The following is a 25,525-nucleotide window of genomic DNA, read 5'->3' as shown; positions in this document are numbered from 1 at the left end:
ACAGTTTTCTCGGGCTGTAAAATGAATCATGAAGCGTTTCCCGGCTGACAGCTTAAGGCTACCGTAACTTTGAAGCCCGATGAGTTGATATTGCGGTATCAGTAACCAAAGAGTCTTTGTAAATTATTCCTTTGCTTCTTCCTAGGAGTGGCTACATTTTGTTAATCAGTGCCAACCATTGCCCAGCTAAAAAGAAAATTAAGATTAGTGCCTTATGTAATATATCAAATATATACAAAGCAGCACAACGTACAACAGAAGATTGTTACAACTCCAATATATTTTAGTTTTTATGTATAAAACTTTCAGGAAAAGTCTTGGCAATTAAAAACAAAACAAAAAAATAAAAACCCAAAAAACAAAACAAACAAAGAAAAAACATACTGTGTACAAACAAGCCCTCATCTAAAACATAATTTTTATTTAAAAAGCAGACATCTGTTACTCCTCAGTAAGATATAAACTTATGATCACATTCAGTGTCTGACAAAAACAAACAAAGCAAGAAGAATTTTCCAAGTTTAGGTGCAAATCCAGTCATTTAAGGTCACACGTTTTCACAGCTTCGCCACGATCAAGGTGACACTCCCAAGTGCCGCAGCCCAGACGCTGAAGATCCCCAACCACCAGCAAATGTCTTTGCAGAGTTTCTTTCATAAATAAATTTAAAATGAACTAAGACCACCCCAGGCATCTGACAGGTGTGACTGTCTTTACCTTGTCCCTCCTTTAAATATTCATTCAGTATGCACCCCAAGCTTCACAGCTTCGGTGAAGTTCCACTTGATCAATATTGATGTGGCTCCTTTGTGCCAGGTTTGAGAAAGGGGGGGAAGGTAGAAGGTGTCAAAGGTCACCCGGCGGGAAGACTGGAAGGTCAGGTGAAAGTCCAGTGCTGGTGGAGTTCGGCAACATTGCAGTCCATCAAAATCGGGCCTTCTTTCAGCGCTAAACATCGTCCACTGCTTGGATTCTTCAGAAGATTTACCTGGAGAACAGAAGGAGTTGGCAAAACTCAAATAAACATAATTAAAAGAAATAACTGTTCTTTGGATACAACAACAATTGGTTAAACATAATTTGAGAAAAATCACAACCATCACAGGAGATAAAGCAAAAGACGGCCCTGCAGAAGGTAAAATCTCCCAAGCTCCACCTCTAAAGTTTTCTACCTTACATATTATATATCATACATTAAAGCAGTTCAGAGTGTACACACGGCAAGTTGAGGTTTTATAAGTTTTTCTTTGCGATGACCGTCCACTAGATTTTGCAGCAACCTCATGATGACACTCAGTAAGCTCACTCTTTTCCCCCTTTATTTCCCAGATGCAGCTACCTGGAAGACAGCTGTAGCTTTACATGTGGTGGACAAGTATGATAGCGATTAGCTGCATTTGGCCAAATGTTAAAAAAGAAAAGGAAATGTTGGCCTCCAACTGCTCCTCACCTCTGTAAAGACCCACTCCTGCTCAGGGGCCACACTGGTACCTTTCCCCTTAAGCTGGCACAGCTCAAGCTTCACCGGGTCCACCGCATGAACACACAGCTGTTTTCCAACGTTATGACGCAGCTCCTTATGAGACGTATACTCAAAGTACTAAAGGACACAATCATCCAATTAGAACTCGAATAGCATAATCAACTTGCCTTTAACATACTGCATCAGTTACTTTACCTGGTTGCCTCCCATGTTGTGACAGTGATACATGATGAGAGGTTTACCCCCCTGGTTGTTCTCTCCAGCATCCAGGCACATATTAGACCCTAAGTTTTTAATCTGGACCAAACATGGACACAATAATTACATAGTGCCACAGGTACACATCACATGTTGCGCATTAGATGTTCGCTATTCACAAAACTGACTCACAGATCCAGATTTTTCTGGATTTAAGTCTGGAATAAAGATCTCTGGGTAGACTGTATTTAGAAACCAGCTGAAGTTCTTGCAATGAAGCCTCTCTCTCAGATTCAGGCGATCAGAGATGTCTCCAAATCTATGCTGTACAGCAAAAGGGGTGTTATTTAATAAAACACACTAATAAACTTGAGTACAAAATCATATCAACTTGAATCTGAATTCCAGCCAAAAAGTATCAGAACAAGGGTGATAAATTATTCTTAAAACTGACCTCACTGGCCATAATTGCTGCATTTTTGTTACGCCGATAGAAGATCTTCTTATAGTCATCCATCCAGACTTCAGCTAGGCGCACCTGGTTGCGGGTGATGACCTCAGTGCCCTTGGGGAAGGTGTGGGGGCTCTTGGTACGGAAGACGTGGCCCACCACAGAACAAGGGATGATCTCTAGCTGACCCCCACACTGCCACACCTGAATCAAAAATGACACTCAAACTCAGTAACAGGAGACTTGTGACATAAAGTGGATCTGTGTAAGCGGAGATTAGATAAAGAGGTCTGACCCTGAATGACATTTCCACATTTTCACCGCCCCAAATCTCCATCTGGTCATCGTATGTTCCGATGTGTTCAAAGTACTTTTGTGAGATCGCGAAGAGACCTCCAGCAAAAGCGGGCGTTCTGAAATGTTCATAGTCAGACAGGAAACCAATCAGGTATTTTATGCAGTTCAGGAAGTTGAATGTGACACCAACATGACTGTTCTTACTTTACAGGGTAGGTTTCATCCTTGCGTAGCCTCTTTGCATCCTCGGGGATGGCTTCCCAGCCAAAAGTCAGGCTCCAGTCAAAGTTACCTCTGTTATAGGCACGGTTGGTGGCCACAGGCTTATGGAACTGGAAGCTGTTGAGGTCAATGCTGCTGATTTCTGGACTCACCACAGCAGTGGGTTCCTCAACAATTCGAGCCAGTAAGGGCTCTAGCCAACCATGGAAACACTCGCCTAAACGGGGGAAACAGGACAGTGATGGCTTCATATTTCTTCTTAATATCAACTACAAAAATAATACCACATTCAGTGTAACATAGACCAGGAATGTCAAACATAAGGCCCAGGGGCCAGAATCGGCCAGCCAAAGACTCCAATCAGGACAACTGAACAGTTTTGGAAAATAAGAAGGAGGCCATAGATTTTTGTGACTTTTAACTGTATTTTTGTGAGTTTTATTTATTATTATTTTTTATTTATAAGGAACCCCATTAGCTTCCACAACAGTGGTTGCTAGTCTTCCTGGGGCCCAAACCATCGAATACCACCAAATAAAATAAATAAAATGTTACACAATGAGTTGGATGCAAAATGTCCACATAATTTGGCTCTTACATCCACAATAAGGTTTTACAATTCTGAAAATGTAAACATGTAAATATTAAAAATTATAAAAAATAAATAAATACACAATTTCCATTACAAGTGACATTACCCTCTTACAGTTTTTACAAATAAATTAAAAACTGCTTAAATAGGCTTTTAGGTGATTTTTAAAATTATGAATAGAAGCCAATTCTCTAATTGCATAAGGCAACTTATTCCACTGAAAAGATGCTCTAAATATAACAGAGTTTTTCAAAAAGCTACTTTTAACTCGAGGAGTTACTAAATTGTGGTTAGTTGAGAATCATGTAGCATGATTATGTATTTCATCTGGATTGAGCTTTGCTGTTGATAAAGAGCCATTCATGCTACAGCAAAGTAAGTGAATAATAAATATATATTTTTTAAAGAAATTAAAAAAAAAAAAAAAATTCTGTAATTTTACACATTTATCATGAAAAAAACAAAACAAGATTTGCTGTTGAAATTGCACAATTAGAAATATCCTGTCTCAGAGTGACGCTGAAAAACTAGTTCATGCATTTATTACTTCCAGGCTGGACTACTGCAATTCATTATTATCAGGATGTCCAAAAAACTCACTGAAAAGCCTTCAGCTAATCCAAAATGCTGCAGCAAGAGTCCTGACAGGGACTAGAAAGAGAGCATATTTCTCCTGTTTTGGCTTCCCTTCATTGGCTTCCTGTTAAATCCAGAATTGAATTCAAAATCCTGCTCCTCACATACAAGGTCTTAAATAATCAGGCCCCATCTTATCTTAATGACCTTGTAGTACCATATCACCCTATTAGAGCACTTCGCTCCCGCTCTGCAGGCCTACTTGTTGTTCCTAGAGTATTTAAAAGTAGAATGGGAGGCAGAGCCTTCAGTTTTCAGGCCCCTCTTCTGTGGAACCAGCTTCCAGTTTGGATTCAGGAGACAGACACTATCTCTACTTTCAAGATTAGGCTTCAAACTTTCCTTTTTGCTAAAGCATATAGTTAGGGCTGGACCAGGTGACCCTGAATCCTCCCTTAGTTATGCTGCAATAGACGTAGGCTGCCGGGGGATTCCCATGATGCATTGAGTTTTTCCTTTCCAGTCACCTTTCTCACTCACTATGTATTAACTAGGGATGGGTATCGTTTAGGTTTTATCCGATACCGGTGCCAAACCGGTACTTTTGAAACGGTGCCGGTGCTTAAACGGTGCCCAAACCGGTGCTTAAAGAATGGAAAACACAAAATTGGTCCAAAAACCTCTCATGTTCAGCTGTTTTTTTGTAAAAAGATAACAATGTTAGTCTTTTCTGCAGGTATAGGGCATATATGGTATCACTCTGGGCTGGAAGCAGTGCTTAAACAATGGAAAAAACACAAACTTTGTCCAAAAACCTCTCATGTTTAGCTGTTTTCCACTTTTTCTTCGGTCATTTTAGCCTTTTTGGCCAGGTTGAAGGGAGTATCTGACATCAAACAAGAAGACAGCCGCATGTAGCTATGATGGTGTTTGCTAGTTCACGTTACATGCTACATGTTACTCAACGTAAATCACACACGAACAACATTAAGCTACTCACGCAGAGAAGAACGGCTGCTGCTGCCATCATCATTTCTGCTACACTGGCAGGGCTAGGTTCATCGGATTTAAAGTGTGACCTCCTTTGACAGTATCAGCTTAAAGCACTTGTTGCAGGCTGCTGAGTTTGCATCTTTTGCTGTGAAGTACAGCCAGACTTTTGACCGCTTTGCCTTGGGCATTTTTAATCTGTAGCTCTGCTCTAAAAGAACGTACGTACCTGGACCCGCCTACTATCCTCGAAACGTAAAATGATTGGCTAGAATCTAAAGTGTATCATTCCATACCAGTTGGTGGCGGTAATGCACCTTTCAGTTGTTTGCCAACCGCCAATAGAAATGTAAGGAAGAAGAAAGTGTATCACAGCTCAGGAAAAAAAAGCACCGAAATAAAGCACCGAAATGCGCGCTGCTTTTCGGTCTGGTTACTACCGTTTATGTCAGAACCGGTGCCATGATGGCACCGGATACCGGTACCCATCCCTAGTATTAACAGACCTCTCTGTATTGAATCATATCTGTTATTAACCTCTGTCTCTCTTCCACAGCATGTCTTTATCCTGTCTTCCTTCTCTCACCCCAACCGGTCGCAGCAGATGGCCGCCCCTCCCTGAGCCTGGTTCTGCTGGAGGTTTCTTCCTGTTAAAAGGGAGTTTTTCCTTCCCACTGTCGCCAAAGTGCTTGTTCATAGGGGGTCATATGATTGTTGGGTTTTTCTCTGTATCTATGAAGTGCCTTGAGGCGACTTTTGTTGTGATTTGGCGCTATATAAATAAAATTGAATTGAATTATCTTATTATAAGATAGGATTAAATGTGTAGTTAAACAACTTTACACTGATACAAAGTGGAGTTTCGTTTGTCTGTTCCACTCAAGATCACAGTGGGTTCCTTTTGACCCTCCATGTAAAATGAGTTTGACCTCATAGACAGTAATGACAGATGTATGCCGGCATTATATTTAGCTGAATTTCTTTTCTTCTGTGTGAAAATATTTAAATGTTGATGCAAAATACTGTAAATGCACAGACCAAAGTAATTAAGGATCTGTATCCGACGGTGATTCGGTTAGGCAGAAAGAGTTTAACAGTTACTAAATAAAAAGAGCGTAAAACAAACGAGATCACTTCAACAAGCTGAATTGATTACGTGTGTCAAATGCAGCAGTTACTAAAAGAAGAGGTGCAGGTTTTGACTACATCTGTTTCAATACAGCTACATTAAAACCACTCCTTTTCTGGGGTCCTGCCCTTAAACTATGTGGTTTTAATATATTCATAAGCAGCGCATAAAACCAACACTTTTATTTAGTAGTACACGTAAGATGAAATAATCACGTATTACAAAATATGGACAAGTGAAAATTGTGTGGGTATATGTGTATATGTATGCGTTTACTGCTGTAGTAAACTTTGTATTAGAGTAAATGGTAAATGACCTGTATTTGTATAGCACTTTTCTAGTCCCTAAGGACCCCAAAGCGCTTTACACAACCAGTCATCCACACATTCACACACTGGTGATGGCAGCTACATTGTAGCCACAGCCACCCTGGGGCGCACTGACAGAGGCGAGGCTGCCGGACACTGGCGCCACCGGGCCCTCTGACCACCACCAGTAGGCAACGGGTGAAGTGTCTTGCCCAAGGACCCAACGACCGAGACTGTCCAAGCCGGGGCTCGAACCAGCAACCTTCCGATTACAAGGCGAACTCCCAACTCTTGAGCCACGATCGCCCCAGAATACTGGAGTGTTAGATTATTTACAGTATTAGAAGCTGAAAAAGCACAAACATTTTTACTTTAACTCTTGGGGGGCCAACCCTGCAACTCTGAAATGCCTCAGTAAATCACCCGGGATGATTAAAATGGAAACTTTGACTTGTGTATTGTTTGCATGTGCGTTTTCTCACAGTGTGCATCAAGGAAGGTGAGAACTTCAGCTTGCGCAATACTGGCACCAAGAAGCCTTGCTGTGATGAGGCCCTTTCTCTCTGGCTGCCTCACCACATGGACAATCTTCAGCTGACGTATATACTCCTCCAGCCTGCTCTTCAAATGCTCTGCAGGGAAGCAACATAATCACGTCAGTCCTTCCTTTATGTAAAAGAAAAGTTGTCCTGAGGCAAGCTGCAACTTTGCTGCAATAAAAGCTACACTTTGTAATCAATGCGGTTAATGTGACAGACATTAAACTTCAAACCAAGAGCATTTAGTGAAATGACATGAAAAAGTTAATCATCCATAAAGTTTGTACCCATGAGAGCACTGAAAAAAGAAATACCAATGAACTGTAAACACTGCTCGTAAAACTAGGTTACATTTCCTCTGCAGAAGCCTTCTTGACCACAGTGAACACCACATTTCTTACAAGTTTCAGTCTAACTGAATCCTCCAGCTTCGCACTATGAGCATTATGAAAGCGATCTATAGTCAAATGAGAACCTCGCATACAGTAGGAAATGCATTTGAGGGTGCCAACATGATATGAGTGAAAACTGCTGCAAAAAAGGAAGAAAAAAAAAGAAGATATTTTAAGCTCATCTAATAGGCCACCAAATACCATTAATGAACAACAGAATGCTGAGGTTTTTGATGACATGTGTAGCAGTGGGCTCATTATTTTAGTGCGATTGCAATCTTTTAGCTACAACACTGTAGTAAACCTGACCTACAAATAAAGAGGGATTCCAATGACTGCACGGCTTAGATTCGAACTAGAGAGCAAACCATAACAAAGGGTCTTTCTATGAAACAAATGGCATGTCAGTAGATTTACAAAAACAAAAACACAGGTAAAAATGGTGAAGGTATGCTGATGCACGACGTTTGCCATTTCCAAAAGTGAGTAGTCAGCTTTGGCAAACACAGTGCAAGCAAAGTCATATCACCTGACACGCTGGATTGTAAAACACTTCCCATTTTGGAAAGCAGTGAACAGAATATTAAAAACAGGTCTCTTATCATAACTGTTCTGCCTGCTTTCACCGCGTTGGAGGTGCTCCCAGCAGGCTTTCTATCACCCTGCAGCTCATATTCACTGTAGCAAACCTTCTGGACATTTCCCTGGTAAACAGGGTCATTCTCATATATGACAATGCAGACCATTGTTTGCCTGCTCTAAATGCAAGTCTCTTCACCTATCTGTAAAGCACTACTTGCTTGCATTTTACGAGCAAGCTGCTAAAATCCCAAATGAACACTCTCTAGTTTATCTTATCAAAGCTGATAAAGCGACTGAATTATTGCCCTAAAAATCCTGAAGGTCAGTTTTATTAAGTTGAGCCTTGACAGATTTTCAGCATTTATCCCAGTTATTGCTTGGCAGCTATTCCATGATTATAATATATACATACAAAAAAAATAACCCACATCCCAGTGATTTTCTTTCACATTAAATTAACTATTCATGATTACTTTCTACAGGTGGCAAAGTGGGGCAGGGGTTAGCACCATCATGTCACAGCAAAAAGGTTCTGGGTTCAAATCTAATGATCATCTAATGGTCAAGGGCTGCCCAAGCTTCCTCCTACAATCCAAAGACATGCTGCTAGGTTAATTAGTAACTCAAAAGTGGCCACAAGTATAAATGTGAGCGTCAATGATTGATTGTCAGCTTGCACTGCAACAGACTGGGAGCCTCCCCTCCTCCTATGATGGCTGGGACACAATTTTATTTACATTATTTAAAAGAAAAAAAGGAATAACTTTATTATTTGCTTTTTAGCAATAAAACTTTACTCCAACAGTGCTGTATTGTCAGCGAGTCCTCCACATCACATATGCTAAGACATTACATGTTTTTTAACCCTTACCTGCAGTACTGGCATCATCTACCAAAATGATCTCTTTTAGTAGGATAGCAGGAGATGTGTGCAGGACGCTGAACACCGTCCTGAGGAGGGTGGACCAAGCCTCATTGTGGAACACTATAATAACACTGGTGGTAGGCAGAGGAGGGCAGCGACGAAACTTCCTCTCTACGCACCTGAGCCACGTCAAAATGCAGAGAGAGAATGACAAATAGGTGTGTGTGAGCGTGAGAGGCTTTCATGGTGACACATAGAGAATATTCAAGGTTTGCTCACTGATACGTTACATAGCTCAATATGCATCACCTTTAATAACCAGCTCACAATAAAAGTCACTGTGCAGATAAATCTCCGGCCTACCAGGATGTGCAAATGTTACGTTACACAAACAGAGCGGATTCAACTATTTACAACAGACTGCCTTGCATTGAACTAACCAGGATACTGCATTCTGTGCATACTATATTTAAAACTGGTTACAGTAAGAGTAGCCTTTCAACTATGTGTTTTTCCCAGGGAAAATGGGAGCACATTATGCAAACAGATGTAAATAATTCACCTCTGTGAGTATGACCCCAGCTGTGATGCAGCACATTATCTGGCCTGTGTACATATCATCACACTTGCTGGCAAAACAGAGACCAAGCTATGTACGTAATAAATCTGATAACATGCTCTTACTCAGGAGGCCTGGTGTCATCCCCCAGACTGCGGCTGAGCGAGATACGGTCACTGGCAAACTGGTTGAAACAATGCCGTGTCATTCCCTCCGCCTTCTCCTTCTCCTCTTCTGGGGTCATGCTGTCTTTTTGAAACGCTCTCCCATCAGCCCCTGGAGCTTGGGGGTCCTGTGGTGGTCTCTCCAAGTGAGGTTTGAGCTCAGCCTGAGTGTAAAATCCACTGGGGCACTTGGTGTCTTCTGTAGGCTGCTCTTTTACTGGTGGTGGCTGTGGAGCACCGATCTGGAAGCCAATATTGTTGACAGCTTCTCGGACCATCCCCATTACCTTGTCCCTCTTTACCACCAGATCCTGTAACCAGGGGTCTCCAGCTGAAGAGCCAACATCCCTCTGGAGAACTACCAAGATCACCATGAAGAGAGTCCCCCCAAGGAGCACCAGTTTAAGGGGGGACATCCGCCGGCGTATAAAAAAACGCATTCTCTTAACGCTGTTAAACAAACAAAAAAAAAAAGGAAAAGAGTAGAAGATGTAGAGTTTGTCTGTCTTGAACCTAACTTTGAAATACAATCCACTCAACCCCCACACGCCTGTAACCCTTACCTGTTTTTTTAGCTGCTAAACAGTCACCGAGCTATTTTTACAGTAAATACAAAAATGAAAAGCATGACAACAATCCCTTAAACCGGCTTGCACCTCTACAAGCGTCAACGGTCATTACAGTAGGTAATCTAGCCAACCGTGCTCCTCCTCCTCCTCCTGTTTCTTTAGGAAACAGTCCCACAGGGCGGGTAGGTAGAACAGGGAAGTGGTGAGGGAGAACAAACACACCACACCTCTTTGTAAACACCTGAATTCACCTGTTCTGGCCACAATCCTCCAGGAGCCACGTGGCAGCAGGTGAGCCTGACCCTGCTGGTCCCATTCGAGTAAATGGGTGACGCACAATGCATTCCCTCAAGACACCCACACCCAAAGGCACCTCATCAGTAATGACTATCTGTCACTTGATTCAGGAAGTAGTTTTTTGCTACGTGGAGCATGACTTCACCCAGCCTTGGAGGCTGTTTTCTACTATGAGACCTGAAAAATGATATCATTGCAATGTAGGACGTCCACGTCCCCTTAGCTGACCACTGTTAAGTAAGAGACCCATCACTCTTACTTGGTCATAATTAATTCACTTAACAAGCCAGCCGACTTTCAAACCGGCTCAACAGGACATCCAATATGGAGCTCCACAGGAGGAAACAAAGAACAAACCTTTCATTCATTCACTCATAACTCTCACATAAGTAAATACTGTGTAGGATTTACACATGCCAACTCTTCCTTATCAGGAAGGCAAAACTTCAAATGAATCTTTTATATCTTTAGGAATATCGTAGCGCATTTAGGCTGTGGTCAGCAAGATGCTGAGAGTGCAGACACAACGCAGACTGTGGGCCTTCAGCGAAACGCGCTCACAGTAGAAATGAAAGAGGAAGAGTTGGTTGCATATGTCCTGGTTTAAGGTTCAAGTAGGGCCATTGAAAGCTTTAAATATAGCACGAAAAATACGCGTCCTGAATCGTCTGAGATAAACTAGAAACGGCTTATTTTATCCCGTGAAGCCAATCTGGCAATTAGGGTCACAGATGACACAAACGGCTCGCGACTAATAGGTGGGTATTGTAGATGATTTCTACACTTTAAATACCGCTACTTACCTCAACCCGACAAACAGCCGTCATCTGCACCTGGTCCCTCAGGCTCGATATTCCTTTATCGGTGTGTGTTCTCACACGACGCGTTTTAGGGGATTTTTTGTTCCTTTAAAGTTTCCAAACAGGAGTTTAGCGTTAACCGCTCTCCCAGCCGGCGCTTTCACTCGAACAGGTGCCATTTGTTGAAATAATTAGTTAAAGTGAGTCCCCTGCTGGCGGCGCGAGTCTTGAACTTACACTTATTTCCGTGCGTCACATCTCACGCGCCAATTTTGAGGATGGCACGAGGACCTTTCTTGAAACATACGAAATACTACAAAAATAAGAGCCGCAATTTAAAGAAAAATAAAATAAAGCTGCGGCGTTTCTTTCCCCCCACAAAGAGCCTCACTTGGGCTGCCAGCAGTTGAGACAGGCCACTGTTACATTCGTGCTGTTTTTCATCAGGGATTAGGAAGAATTTATGTCACTTAATTAATGTTCAGCATAGAGTGCTGTAAGTGGCGTCGCTATTACCTCAACAGAAATTCATTATTTATGTGCACGCAATTAAATACTCTCTCCTGTATCACCCTCTTGAAACCGTAGACTGATTTATTCAGAAAACGAGAAGGAAGCATCTCTCGGGTTACTGTCATAGGGAGAAATCTTGATTGCAGTCTGCTGATTGACACGATTTCTAAATTAAAGCTAACAAACAGAGCACCACTGTCTGGGCCGAAGCTGGATTGTGAAAGTAATTATTAAGTCTTTATTATTATTACTGTGAAAGGTGGGGAAAGTGTGCAACAGCATAGATTAAAACTGCGATCCAAATAAACACAATAAACAAATGTAAATAATAACAATAAAACCCCCAAAACAGACATTTGTTGACTTCTTAACCGAGGGGAATTTAATCAGACCAATAAATGCACTAATGCAGTACTCTCAGACTGCCACTTTTTTTAAAAGTAAAACGCAACATTGTTTAGTTAACCTTTCATATTGAAGCCAGAGAGGGACGAGCAAAAGTGAGGATCTTTTCTGCAGCCCGTGAAGGCCGCATTTCTGGACAGAAAAGTGAGCATATCAATCAATTTGAACCTTAAAATGTCAAAAAACTCCTTGCAGTTGAATCAATCTGACCACCAGTACAGTAATCTAGCTCCTTCTGTAGTACCAAAGGCTTGGAAAAGAGTAGCTTTCTTCATTAGCTTCAGACAGAAATATTCATTGATACATACATTCATATAACTCGTTTCGGGGGTGGTGGTGGCAGGTGGGGTTACAAGCCTATGTGTGCCGAATACAAAATCAGGTCAAATACTGTTGTGTAAAGTATATACTAGTCCATGAAGAATGTGGACCTTGGAACTGCATAATCTCAAGGCAATACAGAGCAGACAGAAAATTTCTGCATACACTTAATCCTGAAGTGGTCAGGAAACCGGTTCACAATCCAAAAACATACATCATGTAGGCTTTCAGTTGGAATGAAATCAGTCAAAATCACAGTCCAGTAAAAGGCGTAGAAGACATAATTCTCTTCAAATTATCATTTTAACACACACACACACACGCGCTCGCACACACACATAAATCAGGAATGGACACATAACTCCAAAGAATAATATAAAACATGCCTCGTAGCAACCAGTTTGGCAAGAAAGCATTGTCATACAGTATCTTAAAAACCTCACAGTGAAGAGTGACGGTATGCCCACTTATAGATAAAGAACAGCATTCAGTAACATGTGGTCACACCCACACACATACAGCACATTGTCTCACACACACGCACACACACACTGGTATAAAATGTTTCATAACAGTTTAACAATCTCTCTTCATTTCCGTGACAGTAATGCAATCGTGCTTCCTTCATGTCGTACTTCTTGTTTTTGGCTTGAACCAAAAAGAGAAAAAAAAGAAATTTTCGGAGAGCAAAGTGCTCAAAGATTTAAGGGAACCACAAACAGCCGAGGATCCAGACTGTTAAAAACTACAGACTGGAGGAAACAAATAAGGCCCTGATAAGAAACACAAAAATCCAAGACAGGGTAGTTGCGTTTGTTGTCTGCATATATGTGCATACGTGCACGTTCTCCTTCATTATAAAGTCCACAACAAAATAAGGGTTCATGCCTGTCGATGACAGTGACATTACCGTGGCCTTTGCTAGCAAAAGGATGAATAAATTACTTAAGTTTACTGTACTTTTTGAGCAGATTCATTAGTGTGTGTCAAATGTCAAACACTTGTTCTTTGGTTATTTTTCATCCATAGTGTTGTCCTTGCATATATTCTTTTATAAAACAGTTTTGTTTTGTTTTTCCACAAAAAAATAAATAATTACTCCAGATGAAATACTTGTACTATTGCTCATAAACACAAGCATAGTCACTTCCGTCCTAAGGCAACTGGGCTTCATTATCTCTCGGGCAGCTTGGGGAGAAAAAAAAACAACCTCCTAACACGAACAACACCCTCCATTTGTGCATCGGAGCAACATACAGTCTCGTCTCTGCTGGCCTTCTACTGTCCCCAGAGTGCTTGCACCACGCTTCGAGCTGACCACTCTCTGTCTCTCTTTGCAGTCTCTGACGTATCAGTGGAGTGGGAGTCACTCTGCGGTCAAACGGTCTCTCGTTAACTACCTGGGGGGCCGCTGGTGAGGAAGTAAGTGGTCATCTCTCCCTTCCCCTTCACCTTGACGACACCTCGACATTCCAGCTGGTATCCATTGTTGGCCAACACGTGGTACAAGTCTGTAGTCACCTAAGAGATGACGCGGATATTTGACACTCAGGATATTAGATATTCAACCCTTCCTAAGAGTCAGTCCTAGTTTCTCCCTAAAGCATGATGATGGAGGCATAAGTTTTTAAATATGAGGGTTTTAAAAAAGAAAAAAATTTCAGCACTTATTAGTGTCTGAAAAAAAGTAGTTCAATTGATACAAGTTAAACCAAAAAGTCTTCGAAATGTTATCTGGGAAATGAAAACAATCAGTTCACGTCAGTGCATAGCAGAGAGGGCATTTTGATCTGCAGTAACGCAAAGTGTCCAGCAGATGGCAGCGCTGTTGTAATGAGAATCAATCTTTCAAGGAGCTCTTTTGGCAGCACAGCTTTCAGTATTTCTCACACATTTCAAAATATCTGTTCTGCATCTATAAATACGATTTTTTTGTTTTCCCAAAGCTAACTTGCTGTGGCTTTCCACCACTGAACGAGATAACACTGCGATAGCCGCATGAAGTCTACAGGGAATTTCGATTTGGCTCTCTATTCCTCCCCCAGAGGGACTTTAGAGCACAATTACTGCTAGAAAACAACACAGGACTCTTACTTCGGGAGGGCAGATGTTTGGGCCTAAAGTGAAGTAAAGTGAAGGACGGTGCACTGATTGAATGTGCAGAACGTAGTACGTGTGGAAGCATCTGTAGTATGCTTCCACACAGAGCAAAGGTCTAGGTTTAGATATTGTAAACAAGACTTTGAACTGTGTGCGAAGAGCATTTCTCAGCTAGAGTGAAGATGGCTAATGTGCGGCCATTGTTTTGGGTGTAAATAAGCATTTCATGTTGGAATAACCACTGGCAACAATTTGATGACTAATTTAACGAGTAACTGGATTGGTATTCTATGTTGGCTGACTGATCCGACAATTACTAAAAGGACAAAACGTTTTCTTGTAAACACAAAATGACAAACTGCCGTGGAGTCACTGAGTCACTGTTACCTGAATGTAGTCTGGCACGCCTGTGCTGTCCATCCTGCTGGCCACATTGACCGTGTTCCCCCAGATGTCATACTGGGGTTTCCTGGCTCCTATCACCCCTGCTACAACAGGCCCCATGTTCAACCCTAAGAAAAAACATGGCTGTGAGACATCATAACAGATAGAGGACTTTAACTAAATATTAATGCAGCGTCTGCTTGAATGGATTACTGTTGATCTCCGTTGACTGACATCACAAAAGCTCATCCAAAGAAAACTTATCGGATTTCAAGAGCAAATTTCACTCTCCTCCGTGTTTACCTATCTTCATCTGGAAGTTGTTAAAGGAGTGCTCGTTGATGTATTTCATCTGCTCTCTAAGCCTCATGGCATAATCAGCCAACGCCAGGATGTGTGAGCGGCCCTCTTTATCGTAGGTGGAGTCATTGAGGCCAGAAGCTGCCATGTAGGTGGAGCCAATGGTTTTGATTTTTTCCAGCTGACGGAACTTCTCCTCACTGATAATCTAGGAGAGAACAGCAAAGGACAGGAAGAGGAAACAAAAGCAGCATAGCAACAGGTCAGCAGAAGTGGCAGATGGTTACATCTAATGACCACCAGTGTTGGGGAGTAACGGAATACATGTACCGAAGTTACGTATTTAAAATGCAAAATATGAGTAACTGTATTCCGTTACAGTTACCGTTTAAAAAGGTGGTATTTAGAATACAGTTACTTTGTTGAAATAAATGGATTACACGGCGGTACTTCCCTGTTTCATATTGTGGCGGGTCAGGACTGTTTGGGTTTTGTTTGACAGCTACGTTCTGTTGTTCCAGGCAGCGTTACGGTTGCCATGGTTACAGGGTGACGCTCTCTCTGCGTGTTTCCTGGGTGAGAGAGCGCCGTTTTGTTGTTGTGCTAAGCTAATAGGCAGAATGCTACAGGTATAGCGCTAAAGAATGTAGCATCATGGGCAGTGTAGTCCGTGCTGCAGGGAGAATGCCGTACCCGTTATGTGTCTGTGAGCGCGAGGAGGGAGAAAAATGAGAGTGGAAAAGTACGAGTTATCGTTGAGCAGAAACGGGAGCTGGAAGCATGTAAATATAATAATAACCACTGCAGCCAAGAAGAGAGCCTGACGAGCCCAGTTGTAAGTAAGCTATTAAGACTCGACTGTACACTGTGTTCGTGTTTTCCTCCGAAACAATAAGTTCCGCCTCTCTTTGTCTCTCGCAAGCAAAGTTGACCCAGACAACAAAGTAAAGCTAGTTTTCGGCTACTAGCCCGAAACAGAACCCACCTTATTAGCCAGAGGTCCCTTTACTACGGTTCGGAGCCGCGGACCTTCAGTAACAGTAATAAATCACAGCAATAGTACATTCATGTAGTTGTAAACAGCATGATAATATATGAAGTAATCCAAAGTATTCAGAATACGTTACTCTCATTGAGTAACGTAACGGAATACGTTACAGAATACATTTTGGGGCATGTATTCTGTAATCTGTAATGGAATACATTTTAAAAGTAACCTTCCCAACACTGATGACCACACCGTGTCCAATAAATGTTTCCTAAATTATTGTAACGTGCATTAATTGTTCCTTATATTTCCTTTTGCTCACCTCATCAAAGTCAGCGATGATCTCATTGAGGAGCCTGAGACACTCCACCCCCTCGTTATTAGCCTCCAGCTCCACATAAAACTCCGAAAAGTTGCTTATGGAGGCAAACATGACAGCAACACACTCGCATGACTGATAGTACAACTCGTCATTACGACGCTCCCGTGCAAGGAAGTGGGCAGCTACGTCCTTTGGCAAGATGTTATGGAGCAAGCGGCGATTGTACGCCTGCAGCTCCTCCATGTCCTCCTTCTCCTCTGTAGCCTTAAGTGGGACAGGGAGGGATACGGTTACTTAGTCATGCTGTCAGGTGACTGGATTCATGATGTTATTACAGCTGCCAGAATTGGCCTTTTCACAGACGACAATTTGACACCTCATAGTAAAGATTTTGACATTACATTTAGCTCCTTCACTTTTAGTCCTGCTGCCATGTATGTGGGCTCAGCAGCACAGTGGCATGGCTTAATAAGAACAGAGCCACCGTTAAAGCTAACCTAACATGATTTTCAGGCTATGACAAGTCAAACTGCCCACAGTGAAAAATGTCTTTTGCTGAGTATTTTTGGTATTCCCTTTTGTTTATAGTCTATACACGTAATCGTTCAGCCTACCTGCAGCTTCCAGAGGAAGTCCAGACGAGCGGTGGACTCCACCTGCTGGCCGTGCAAGTAGAGAGCCAGAACGAAAACTGTGAGGATTATAGGAGTCATGACCTTTAGGGAGACCTTGGTCACATCGTCGCAGCTGAGGAGGGAAAGATGAGCAATGAATGAGTGTCTTCAATATTAAAACTGTTCTGGACTTTTATTGGAACCAAATGTGGAAAACAGCCAAGAAAGAGTCATGTCTACAAACTATATGGGCCTCTTAAAGTAGATATAATCAAATATACAACTTAACATACTGCTGCAGAGAATCATTAACAGGTTTTAATTGCCTCAGGAAAAAAAGAGCATATTTTAAAAAGTAGGTCTATTAGAATATAAATCTTATTTAAAAAGTAGGCTAATTTTAACCTAATCCACAGTACTGTGACACAATAGAGACTTTTCAGGTTGAAAACTTGGAAAACAGTGACTGTGTTAGCGTTAGGGACTCACAATCTGTTGGCAATGACCAGCATGTCTGCGTTGTCGAACAGGGCCACCTGAGGCCACTCCACTAGCAGAAGGAAAGTGAGCTGGATGAACAGCATCAGAGCCAGCTTCCCTATGCTGCTGATGTGCAGGAACACAGAGCAGGCCAGCAGGGTCAGCAATACGCTGTAGCTGAAATACTGCAACACAGAGGAAACAGAGACAAAGGGAAGAGGAAGAAGAGAAGTAGATTTAGGTTTAGAGTGATAAGTCAAGATTTCACCAATGCGGAAAAACAAACATGAACACGAAGAACGCACCTATGATTCAGTGTGCATGTGCAAAAGCAAATACAAAAACCCTTTTTTCAAATATTGGCTATGTAAGAGCGCTGTGTTCATTAAACTGCCCAGGGGATGATACAAAGTGACGCACACAAAGAGCCACTTCGAACTTCGGTTTCATGAAATCTTAACCACAACTGCAAGTGTGCACGTGTGAGAACAGACATTTTTAGTATGAGCGCTACAGAGGTTCAAGCACGTCATGAACCTTTACTTCTCTCTCTCTTTGTCACTAAGAGCAGGCTCTCTCATTCTCCATGTGGGTATCCGTAACAGCAACGAGGTGCTACAGCTGCTCTCACGCCTCGCACTCAAACTGTGAAAACCTTCTTCTGGATTAGGAATAATGAAAATGCGTCACAGACAAATATTTTAATCTTGCTGCAAATTACAAACAAAATTCAGTGAGATAAGACACGACTTCTCCTGTGGACACTCTCCAAACAATTCTGTTTCTTAGCGAGTGCTTCATAAAATCTGCCTCCTGGCTCTTATGAAAAAGCGACCCGAGGTGCTCATTCAGACATGAAAGGGACACGTTCAGACGCCGTCAGAAGGGAACGAATGTCTGAAAGTGGCTTTACAGACACACAGGCTTTTTAAAAAATGCTGTGGAGCTGACCTCTGGAAAAGGGCAGGGCATTGTCTGGCTGGAACACAGAGTCGAACCGTTGCTGGTCAGGTTATAAAGCAGGCAGGAAGTCATTGATGTGTTCAACTCCTTGGCCACACACTCCTTCAGGTTCTCTCTGCTGCATGTAAACTGGCAAGAGAGAAGGAAACAGTTTGTCATTAAAGAGTCAACAATTGGAATCAGCGAGGAAGAGAAGCACATGTCATGCCTTATATTGCAGCACATATGGTGCTGGTTTTAGGAGGCGGTACAACATGTTTGCTGATTATTAAATAACTTTGACCAAGAGATATGCAGCGAAGGACATTTTTGCATAGTTTCTAGTTTTCATTGCTCCTCTCAGGTAAAAATAATGACTATAGGCATGTGTAAATTAAGAAAGTCCTAGTAAACAAGGGGAACCTCAAGAAAAAAAGAAGCCAGGAAGCTTCTCTCTTGGCCAAATGTGTTAATCCTCATGTTAAAATGCTCAGCTACACTTTTCATAGTGTATTTATATTCTGGTACAAAAAGAAGGTCCCTTAACCCATTTTTAGTGGACTCATCTCACAAAAAATCTGTCTTTCTATGTGTTGCAGCCCATCTGAGAAGTTTTGTTTAGTGAAATTCATCTGTTACCTGTGAACAAATTAACAGTGTATATGTGTGTCTGTGCTTTGCATCCTTACCGTTACCGTAAATAAAGCTTGCTAACCAAAGCTTGATAGCATTAGCTGACAACATAGCACTCTGCACTGAGCGCTGCGAATACGTTTTAATTCTGAACTTCAAAAATCCAACATGGCACCAACACTCAAGCTTAAAAATGTGTGTTCAGGGGGGCAATGCCCATCTTTTATATAGAGATTTTGCCTTGAGCAGTGTTTATGTCGAAATGCTGTATCTGATTATACCCGATATACTAGAAGTTTTCAGTATTCATATAGTCACGCATGTATGGAGCACATATAAAACTGAATGGATCTTTATAATGATCACATGGAGAAAATATTGATTTCTATAACCTCATCCGTCACAGTGATGGATTATGATTAATTGCCTCTATCCAGCAACATCCATATAGCCAGGATAGTGCTTAATTACTTTATGTCAAAGTAATGTGTAATAATATTTCAAATAATCAGGAAATAAGTATTTCATGATGCAAAAAAGCATCAAAATGAAGACAGTCCATACCATGTTAGCAAAAGAAGAGATATAGAGGAGGAGGATGGTGAAGACGGCCACCAGTGTGCTGTTTGCTCGAGATCGGACTATTTTCTTGGTCACTGTCTGCAAGGCAGCTGGAAAAAGCTTTGATACAGACAGCAGGGAGAGCATCAGATAAGGGAGAGTTAATGCCATTAGCGATGCTGGCTGAAAACATGTAATAATGTCTCTTATCTGCAAGAGGAACCACATGAGCGGCGAAGGCCTTTGTTTCGTACTTTGATGCAGGAGTAGATGGCACAGACGAAGAGGATGTTGGCGAGGATGACGAAGACGCTAATGTAAAGACCGAGCATAAGCGGCGTTCTGAGGAATAGATGAAAACAGAGTCATTAAGATGTACAACTCTAATGAACTCCTCATAAACGAATCAAGAGCACATTTCCTGTGCACAATTCAATATAACTGGAAAAGGCAACTGGTCAAAGAGAACTACTTACTTTGGGAAAATAATAACTTGAATGAAGCAGATACAGCAGAAGACAAAAAGTATGCAGGCCACATATCCCCCGAAACGATCGTCAACTTTTTTAGAGTACTAAAGAAAAGACAACGAATGAGAAATCAGATTAACTGCAGTCCAATTTACAATTTTTCTTCTTTTAGGGACGTTTTGGGGTGAATTTCGATTTAATTTTTGTCAAATGTCGACCTTTTTCTCAAGTTCTTCAGTCTGAAAAGTGAGCAGAAACTTCTTGACATGATCTTTCCTCAGCTGGTCAATGCTGCGCGCATCGATGGCCCGTCCGAGAAACTCATCCACCTCATCCTCGGTGTTCAGTGCCTCCTGAGTACAGCGACTGTGAAGTACGGGGAACAATAGGTCACTGTCATTGCTGCGTGTTTGCTTCACTGTGAAAGTGTGTGTGTGTACATGTTTAAACATCTTTGTGAGGACAGAAAATTGGCACGTTACTACCCTAAGTGTGGAGCAATAGTCACTTATGGGGACGAAGTGCCAGTCCCCACGAGGTTGAAGGCATTGAGGCTCAAAATGTGTTTTAGTGTCAGGATTACAATTGGGTTATGGTTAGGTTTAGGCAAAGGGAAAGTATTATGTCGATGAGATGTCCTCACTAAGACATGAAACGAGTGTGTGTGTGTGTGTGTGTGTGTGTGTACATGAGGATGTTGCCCTATGTGACACAGAGGATGTCTCAGAGATAACATGGCATTAGTGTGTTTGATGGATCCGACTGTGCAAAACCAACAGTTTACCCTAAAGTTAAACTGCCACAGTGACAGCTGACAAATCAAACACTTGAAACTGGAGCCCACCCAAAAAAAAAACCACTCACTTTTCTTTGCTGGATGCTTCATCGATGCCCTGAGAAAAACAAAAAGAGAGAGTGAAAACCAAAAGAAAAAACAGGATAGAAAAAGAAACAAAGGGAAAGAGATTATCATGTGGTCACAGTACGACTGAAAAATAGACACAGACTCAGACATCTGCACAGCTAATCCCTGTGAGCCAGACTGATGTTTTAATTAATGCTGGGAGGCTTCAAATTACACCCTCTTTGCCCCTAGGGCTGAAACCCTTTGAGATGGTGAAAAAAAGGAGGAGGAGGGAAAAGAATGTACGAAAGAAAAGGAAATGAGACTTCAAACATAGAGAGAGAGGATGTCAGAAAAAGTGTGTGAAAAAGAAAACATATGCAGCTGCAGACTCATCATATTAGCTCGAATAGTGAACTAGGAATCCTTGAGAGCCCTACAGATTAGTACTTCTCCTCAGGTCCTCATTGTCTCCTGTTACTGTTTGCCACTCTATTTATTTATTCACAGAACACTGTCTAATATGAAGCCAAAAGTAAGATGGGAACAAATAAGCGTGTACAGCTATGCCAGCAACTCTATGAGGCTTTACACAGCAACATAAGGTAGGCATGGTTACGTCACGTCACCAATACTTATCTTAATACGCATGTTAGCATGCAAGTCAGGGCAAGGGTAAGAATACTCTGTAACAGTAAGCTAAGATGCCATCTGTAAAAACTAGAGATGGCACGATACCACTTTTTCATGTCCAATACCATCCATTCGCTTCCGCTTATCCTTTTCAGGGGCGCGGGGGGCGCTGGAGCCTATCCCAGCTGTCAGAGGGCGAGAGGCGGGGTACACCCTGGACAGGTCGCCAGTCTGTCGCAGGGCCAACACACAGGGACAGACAACCATTCGCACTCACTTTCATTCACACCTAGTGACAATTTGGATTATCCAATTAACCTATCCCCACAAGCTGCATGTCTTTGGACGGTGGGAGGAAGCCGGAGTACCCGGAGGGAACCCACGCAAACACGGGGAGAACATGCAAACTCCACACAGAAAGACCCCGGCCTGATGTTGGAATTGAACTCAGGACCTTCTTGCTGTGCGGCAACAGTGCTAACCACCGTGCCAACCACCGTGCTGCCGATACCAATATCATAAATTTGGATATCTGCCGATACCGATATGAATCCGATATAGTGTGTTTTTTAATCAATACAACTGTTTTTTTAATATCTTGCTGCTTTTTGTATAAGTTCATACTCAAGTTTAAAAACAACAACACTAAATCTATTCTGTTATACCTGTATGTAAAAAATGCACTGCACCCAAAATATTTCATAGTTCAGTAATACTGATCAATCTAATAAACTTAAACCTGCTCCATCCTCCCTATTCTGGTATTTTAAAGAGTAAGCAACCTAACTAATAGGGCTCTAAAACTCCCAGCAAAAAAAAAAAATAAAAAAATAAGGAACCACCCTCCACCTCATGATACTTAATCGACGTAATCAACTTTAATTTAATGCAGTGTGGAAAAAAATGCACAGAAATCAATTATTTTTCAAGAATAATTAAATAGATTCAACATCTTTCTTCAACAGAACTGCACAGATGGTATCTTCCCAAAGGAAAAAGTACTACAGCTTACTAGGGTATATTAGACTTAATAGTTACTATCTACAGTAATGGACTTCTATACATTTTACATCAGATTAAAACTTTGGGTGTAAGATTCGGATAATTATTTATTAAAAGCTCGACATTTTAAATGAGAATAAGAAAGAAAAGTATGTATTTGTGCCCCCTTTTCCCTGTTTATGCCCTATCGGCCCCCCTGGCTAAACTTTGTTAGATCCGCCCCTGCACAGTTACCAGCTGTCAGCTACGTAGAAAAAGATCCTGGTGTAGAAAGTAATATTGGCAGACAGAAGACGCTACGGCTGAAGTGTCACTAACTTTAGTTCTTCCAGTCGCCACTTGAGGCCAGTTCCAAAAGCGAGTCAAATCTCTTCTTCTTGTTAAAATGTCCAACATCACAAATTTAAATAAAGATGTTTGAAACCCATTATAAAGAATGATTTTGTTCTCCCTTCATAACAATTTTAAAGTGGGAGTGGGGGAGGCGAGGTCATTTCCTTCAACTAGGGATGCAACGATACCAAGTTTTTCAAACCGATACGATACCGATACTTAGATCTGAGTACTTGCCGATACAGAGTACAAAAAACGATACTTCTACCACACACACACACACACACACACAAATACAATTAATTGGAAGACAGGTTTTATTATATTCCCTGCCGATAAAAAATAAAATCTTAATAAAAATGACCACAAAAAAATTTCAAGTGAAAAATAAGCACTTCAGCACTTCAGAGTCTCCACATTGTAATTTTACAAAATATCACTGAACTATTGGCACTGTCTCGAGCTTTCAGAATAATAAATAAACACTTCTGTTTGGAATAAAATAAATACAAATTAGGTTTGAGAATAAAATAAACTTTTAAATTATTGCAGAGTGTCCATATTGTAAACAAACAAACAAAATAATTATTATTGAATAAATAATAAAATATAAAAATTATAAAATAAATAATAAATAAAATAATAATTGGCCCCCCTAGTGGCCAATCTAAAAAACTACAACAGAAATGACAAGCCACCCTCTGATTAATGAAATAATTTACTATTGGTTCATGGTATCGGTTAACTTTTACGAGTATGAGTACACACACATTTTACAGTATCGGCCCCGATACCCCATACCAGTATCGGTATCGGTGCATCCCTACCTTCAACTATTTGGATTTTGTTAAGCCTTAAAAGAAGAACAGGTGACCTCACAGTAGATATGTCCATCTCTTTTATACAGTCTGTGATACCAACTCTATCCGGATGAAATGTCCACAACAGTATACGCACACATTTTTTTAAACAACCTATTGAAAGTATATTTATAATTTAACTTGAGAGAATGGAGAGGATGAGGAGGTACTGTAGAAAAGTGCATACTGTTCCCTCTGTGTAACTCACCATCTTCTGGTAGGCTTTAGGCTCCTTGTTTCTGTTGAAAGACCTGTCGGGCACCCAACGTGGCATCACTCCCTCTGCAGAATTTGCACGTGTACGCTGCATTTTAGCTATCATGGCTTTCTCTTCTTTCTGGAAGTGAAGAAACCTCAACAGGGTAAGTGCTTTGAAAAATAACGTCTTCTATTCCAGGTGACAACCCATTATATTATTTGTGTGAAATATAGCACTAGTGTGGTATTCAGATGAGGTCAAGCAGATAAGCATGTGTGCGTGTGTGTGTGTGTGTGTTTGACCATGCACTAACCCTTTTCTGGCTGCAGCCCAGCACCAAGAAGGTTTCAATGTTGTGTTCCTTCAGGTAAGCATTCCTCTCCCCTCCAAAACCTGGCTCCACTTCATAGTCCCCGTTCAGATACTGCAGTGTCGCTTTGGTGATGTGGATACGACTACACACACACCCACACACAACATAAAGTGTGTCTTAAAACATAAACCCTATGGAAGATTAATCCAGCACGGTAACGAGGTAATTTGGGCAGGACCTACCCAGCCTTTCCTCCAGCCTCCATTTGGTTGGCAAGGGTCACGTCGTTAGACCACACATCAAACTGCCACTTGCGCAAGCCAAGCACCCCGCAGTGAACGCGCCCGCTGTGGATGCCCACCCGCATGTTCACGTTAACGCCTGTAACCTCTCTCACCAGCCTGCAGATGAACACACACACGAACACTGATGTCAAAAGGCGAGCATCACGTTCAGCTTCACAAAGTCTCCTCAAAACCCTGTGTGCCATCCACAGATAAACTTAAAGAGGTCCTATATGTGCAGTAAACAAAGCCTCACATCAGATCCACATATATACAAGTAATTAGAGTTAAAAGTAAAGGTTTGAGACTGTTCTAAAGGCTCTGGTCCAGACAGTTTTTTCCAGTCTTGGTGGATAATAATGTCAATGAGAGCATACAAGCTCTGCCTTCAAACCCAAAAAGCCATCCACCTGCTCTTCAAACCCAATCAGTCACAAGCTGGCTTTTAGAGAGCGTGGCTTAAAGGAAGTGGAGCAAAAGCTCTAGGGCTAGGCACCTCAGTCTAAGATAAAAAGGGAATATTGTGAATCATGCTAATTACTATAGTTGAGTAAAAGGACAAAAAATGGAAAACCGAGCATAATAAATCCTCTTCAACTTTCAGTGAAATATAACTGTGGCTGTTTTAAGTGTGCATGTTACTCACGAGATAGCTTCAATCATGTCTACTCCCATCTCTACACAGCAGTGGGCGTGGTCAGCACGGGGCTCAGGCAGTCCTGACACACAGTAGTAACAGTCGCCAAGGATTTTAATACGCAGACAGTGGTTCTCCTGTAAACAAAGACACAACGCATAAAACGTTAGACCTTCACCTACAGCTGATTCACAGCATGTCAAATAGATTATAAACGCATGATGTGAATGATTTATAAGCCTCAGCAAAGTTCAATTAGCAGGTTACACAATGCTTAAGTATCAGTAAATGCATCATTTTCTATTCGTCATACTAACTAGGACTGAGACTACAGACTGTAAAGATGCGTATGAACCGGTGGTTCAAAGGTTCGC

At 41.6% G+C, this 25,525-nt stretch overlaps 2 protein-coding genes across 2 annotated transcripts in view; both read right to left on the bottom strand.

Annotated features, from left to right (window-relative positions):
• Positions 1–264: 264 nt before the first annotated feature.
• galnt6 (UDP-N-acetyl-alpha-D-galactosamine:polypeptide N-acetylgalactosaminyltransferase 6 (GalNAc-T6)) lies at positions 265–11,632 on the bottom strand. Its single transcript, XM_085144616.1, has 11 exons — positions 11,017–11,632; positions 9,309–9,797; positions 8,631–8,803; positions 6,729–6,878; positions 2,634–2,868; positions 2,428–2,545; positions 2,136–2,336; positions 1,874–2,005; positions 1,679–1,780; positions 1,451–1,600; positions 265–988 (listed from the first exon to the last, which is right to left on the bottom strand). Exons 2-11 carry the CDS (start codon positions 9,785–9,787, stop codon positions 878–880), a joined length of 1,851 nt encoding a protein of 616 aa, XP_085000742.1. The 5' UTR covers positions 9,788–9,797; positions 11,017–11,632; the 3' UTR covers positions 265–877.
• A 109-nt stretch (positions 11,633–11,741) lies between these two features.
• Positions 11,742–25,525, bottom strand: part of LOC146495369 (adenylate cyclase type 6-like) — a 39,321-nt gene continuing 25,537 nt past the window's right edge. Inside the window, exons 7-22 of the mRNA XM_085144610.1 lie at positions 25,161–25,288; positions 24,473–24,631; positions 24,231–24,372; positions 23,927–24,055; positions 20,911–20,939; positions 20,265–20,412; positions 20,053–20,150; positions 19,831–19,918; positions 19,580–19,696; positions 18,392–18,532; positions 17,450–17,625; positions 16,961–17,093; positions 16,347–16,610; positions 15,040–15,244; positions 14,740–14,864; positions 11,742–13,773 (exon numbers count right to left, since the gene is read on the bottom strand). Coding sequence (XP_085000736.1) covers positions 13,645–13,773; positions 14,740–14,864; positions 15,040–15,244; positions 16,347–16,610; positions 16,961–17,093; positions 17,450–17,625; positions 18,392–18,532; positions 19,580–19,696; positions 19,831–19,918; positions 20,053–20,150; positions 20,265–20,412; positions 20,911–20,939; positions 23,927–24,055; positions 24,231–24,372; positions 24,473–24,631; positions 25,161–25,288 — 2,211 coding nt within the window. The 3' untranslated portion in view covers positions 11,742–13,644. The remainder of the gene's footprint in view (positions 13,774–14,739; positions 14,865–15,039; positions 15,245–16,346; positions 16,611–16,960; positions 17,094–17,449; positions 17,626–18,391; positions 18,533–19,579; positions 19,697–19,830; positions 19,919–20,052; positions 20,151–20,264; positions 20,413–20,910; positions 20,940–23,926; positions 24,056–24,230; positions 24,373–24,472; positions 24,632–25,160; positions 25,289–25,525) is intronic.

Source organism: Neolamprologus multifasciatus, chromosome 20, assembly GCF_963576455.1.
Source record: "Neolamprologus multifasciatus chromosome 20, fNeoMul1.2, whole genome shotgun sequence".
Classification (NCBI taxonomy): domain Eukaryota; kingdom Metazoa; phylum Chordata; class Actinopteri; order Cichliformes; family Cichlidae; genus Neolamprologus; species Neolamprologus multifasciatus.
Note: the sequence above shows the minus strand (reverse complement) of the source record. Positions and strands in the feature narration are given on the sequence as shown.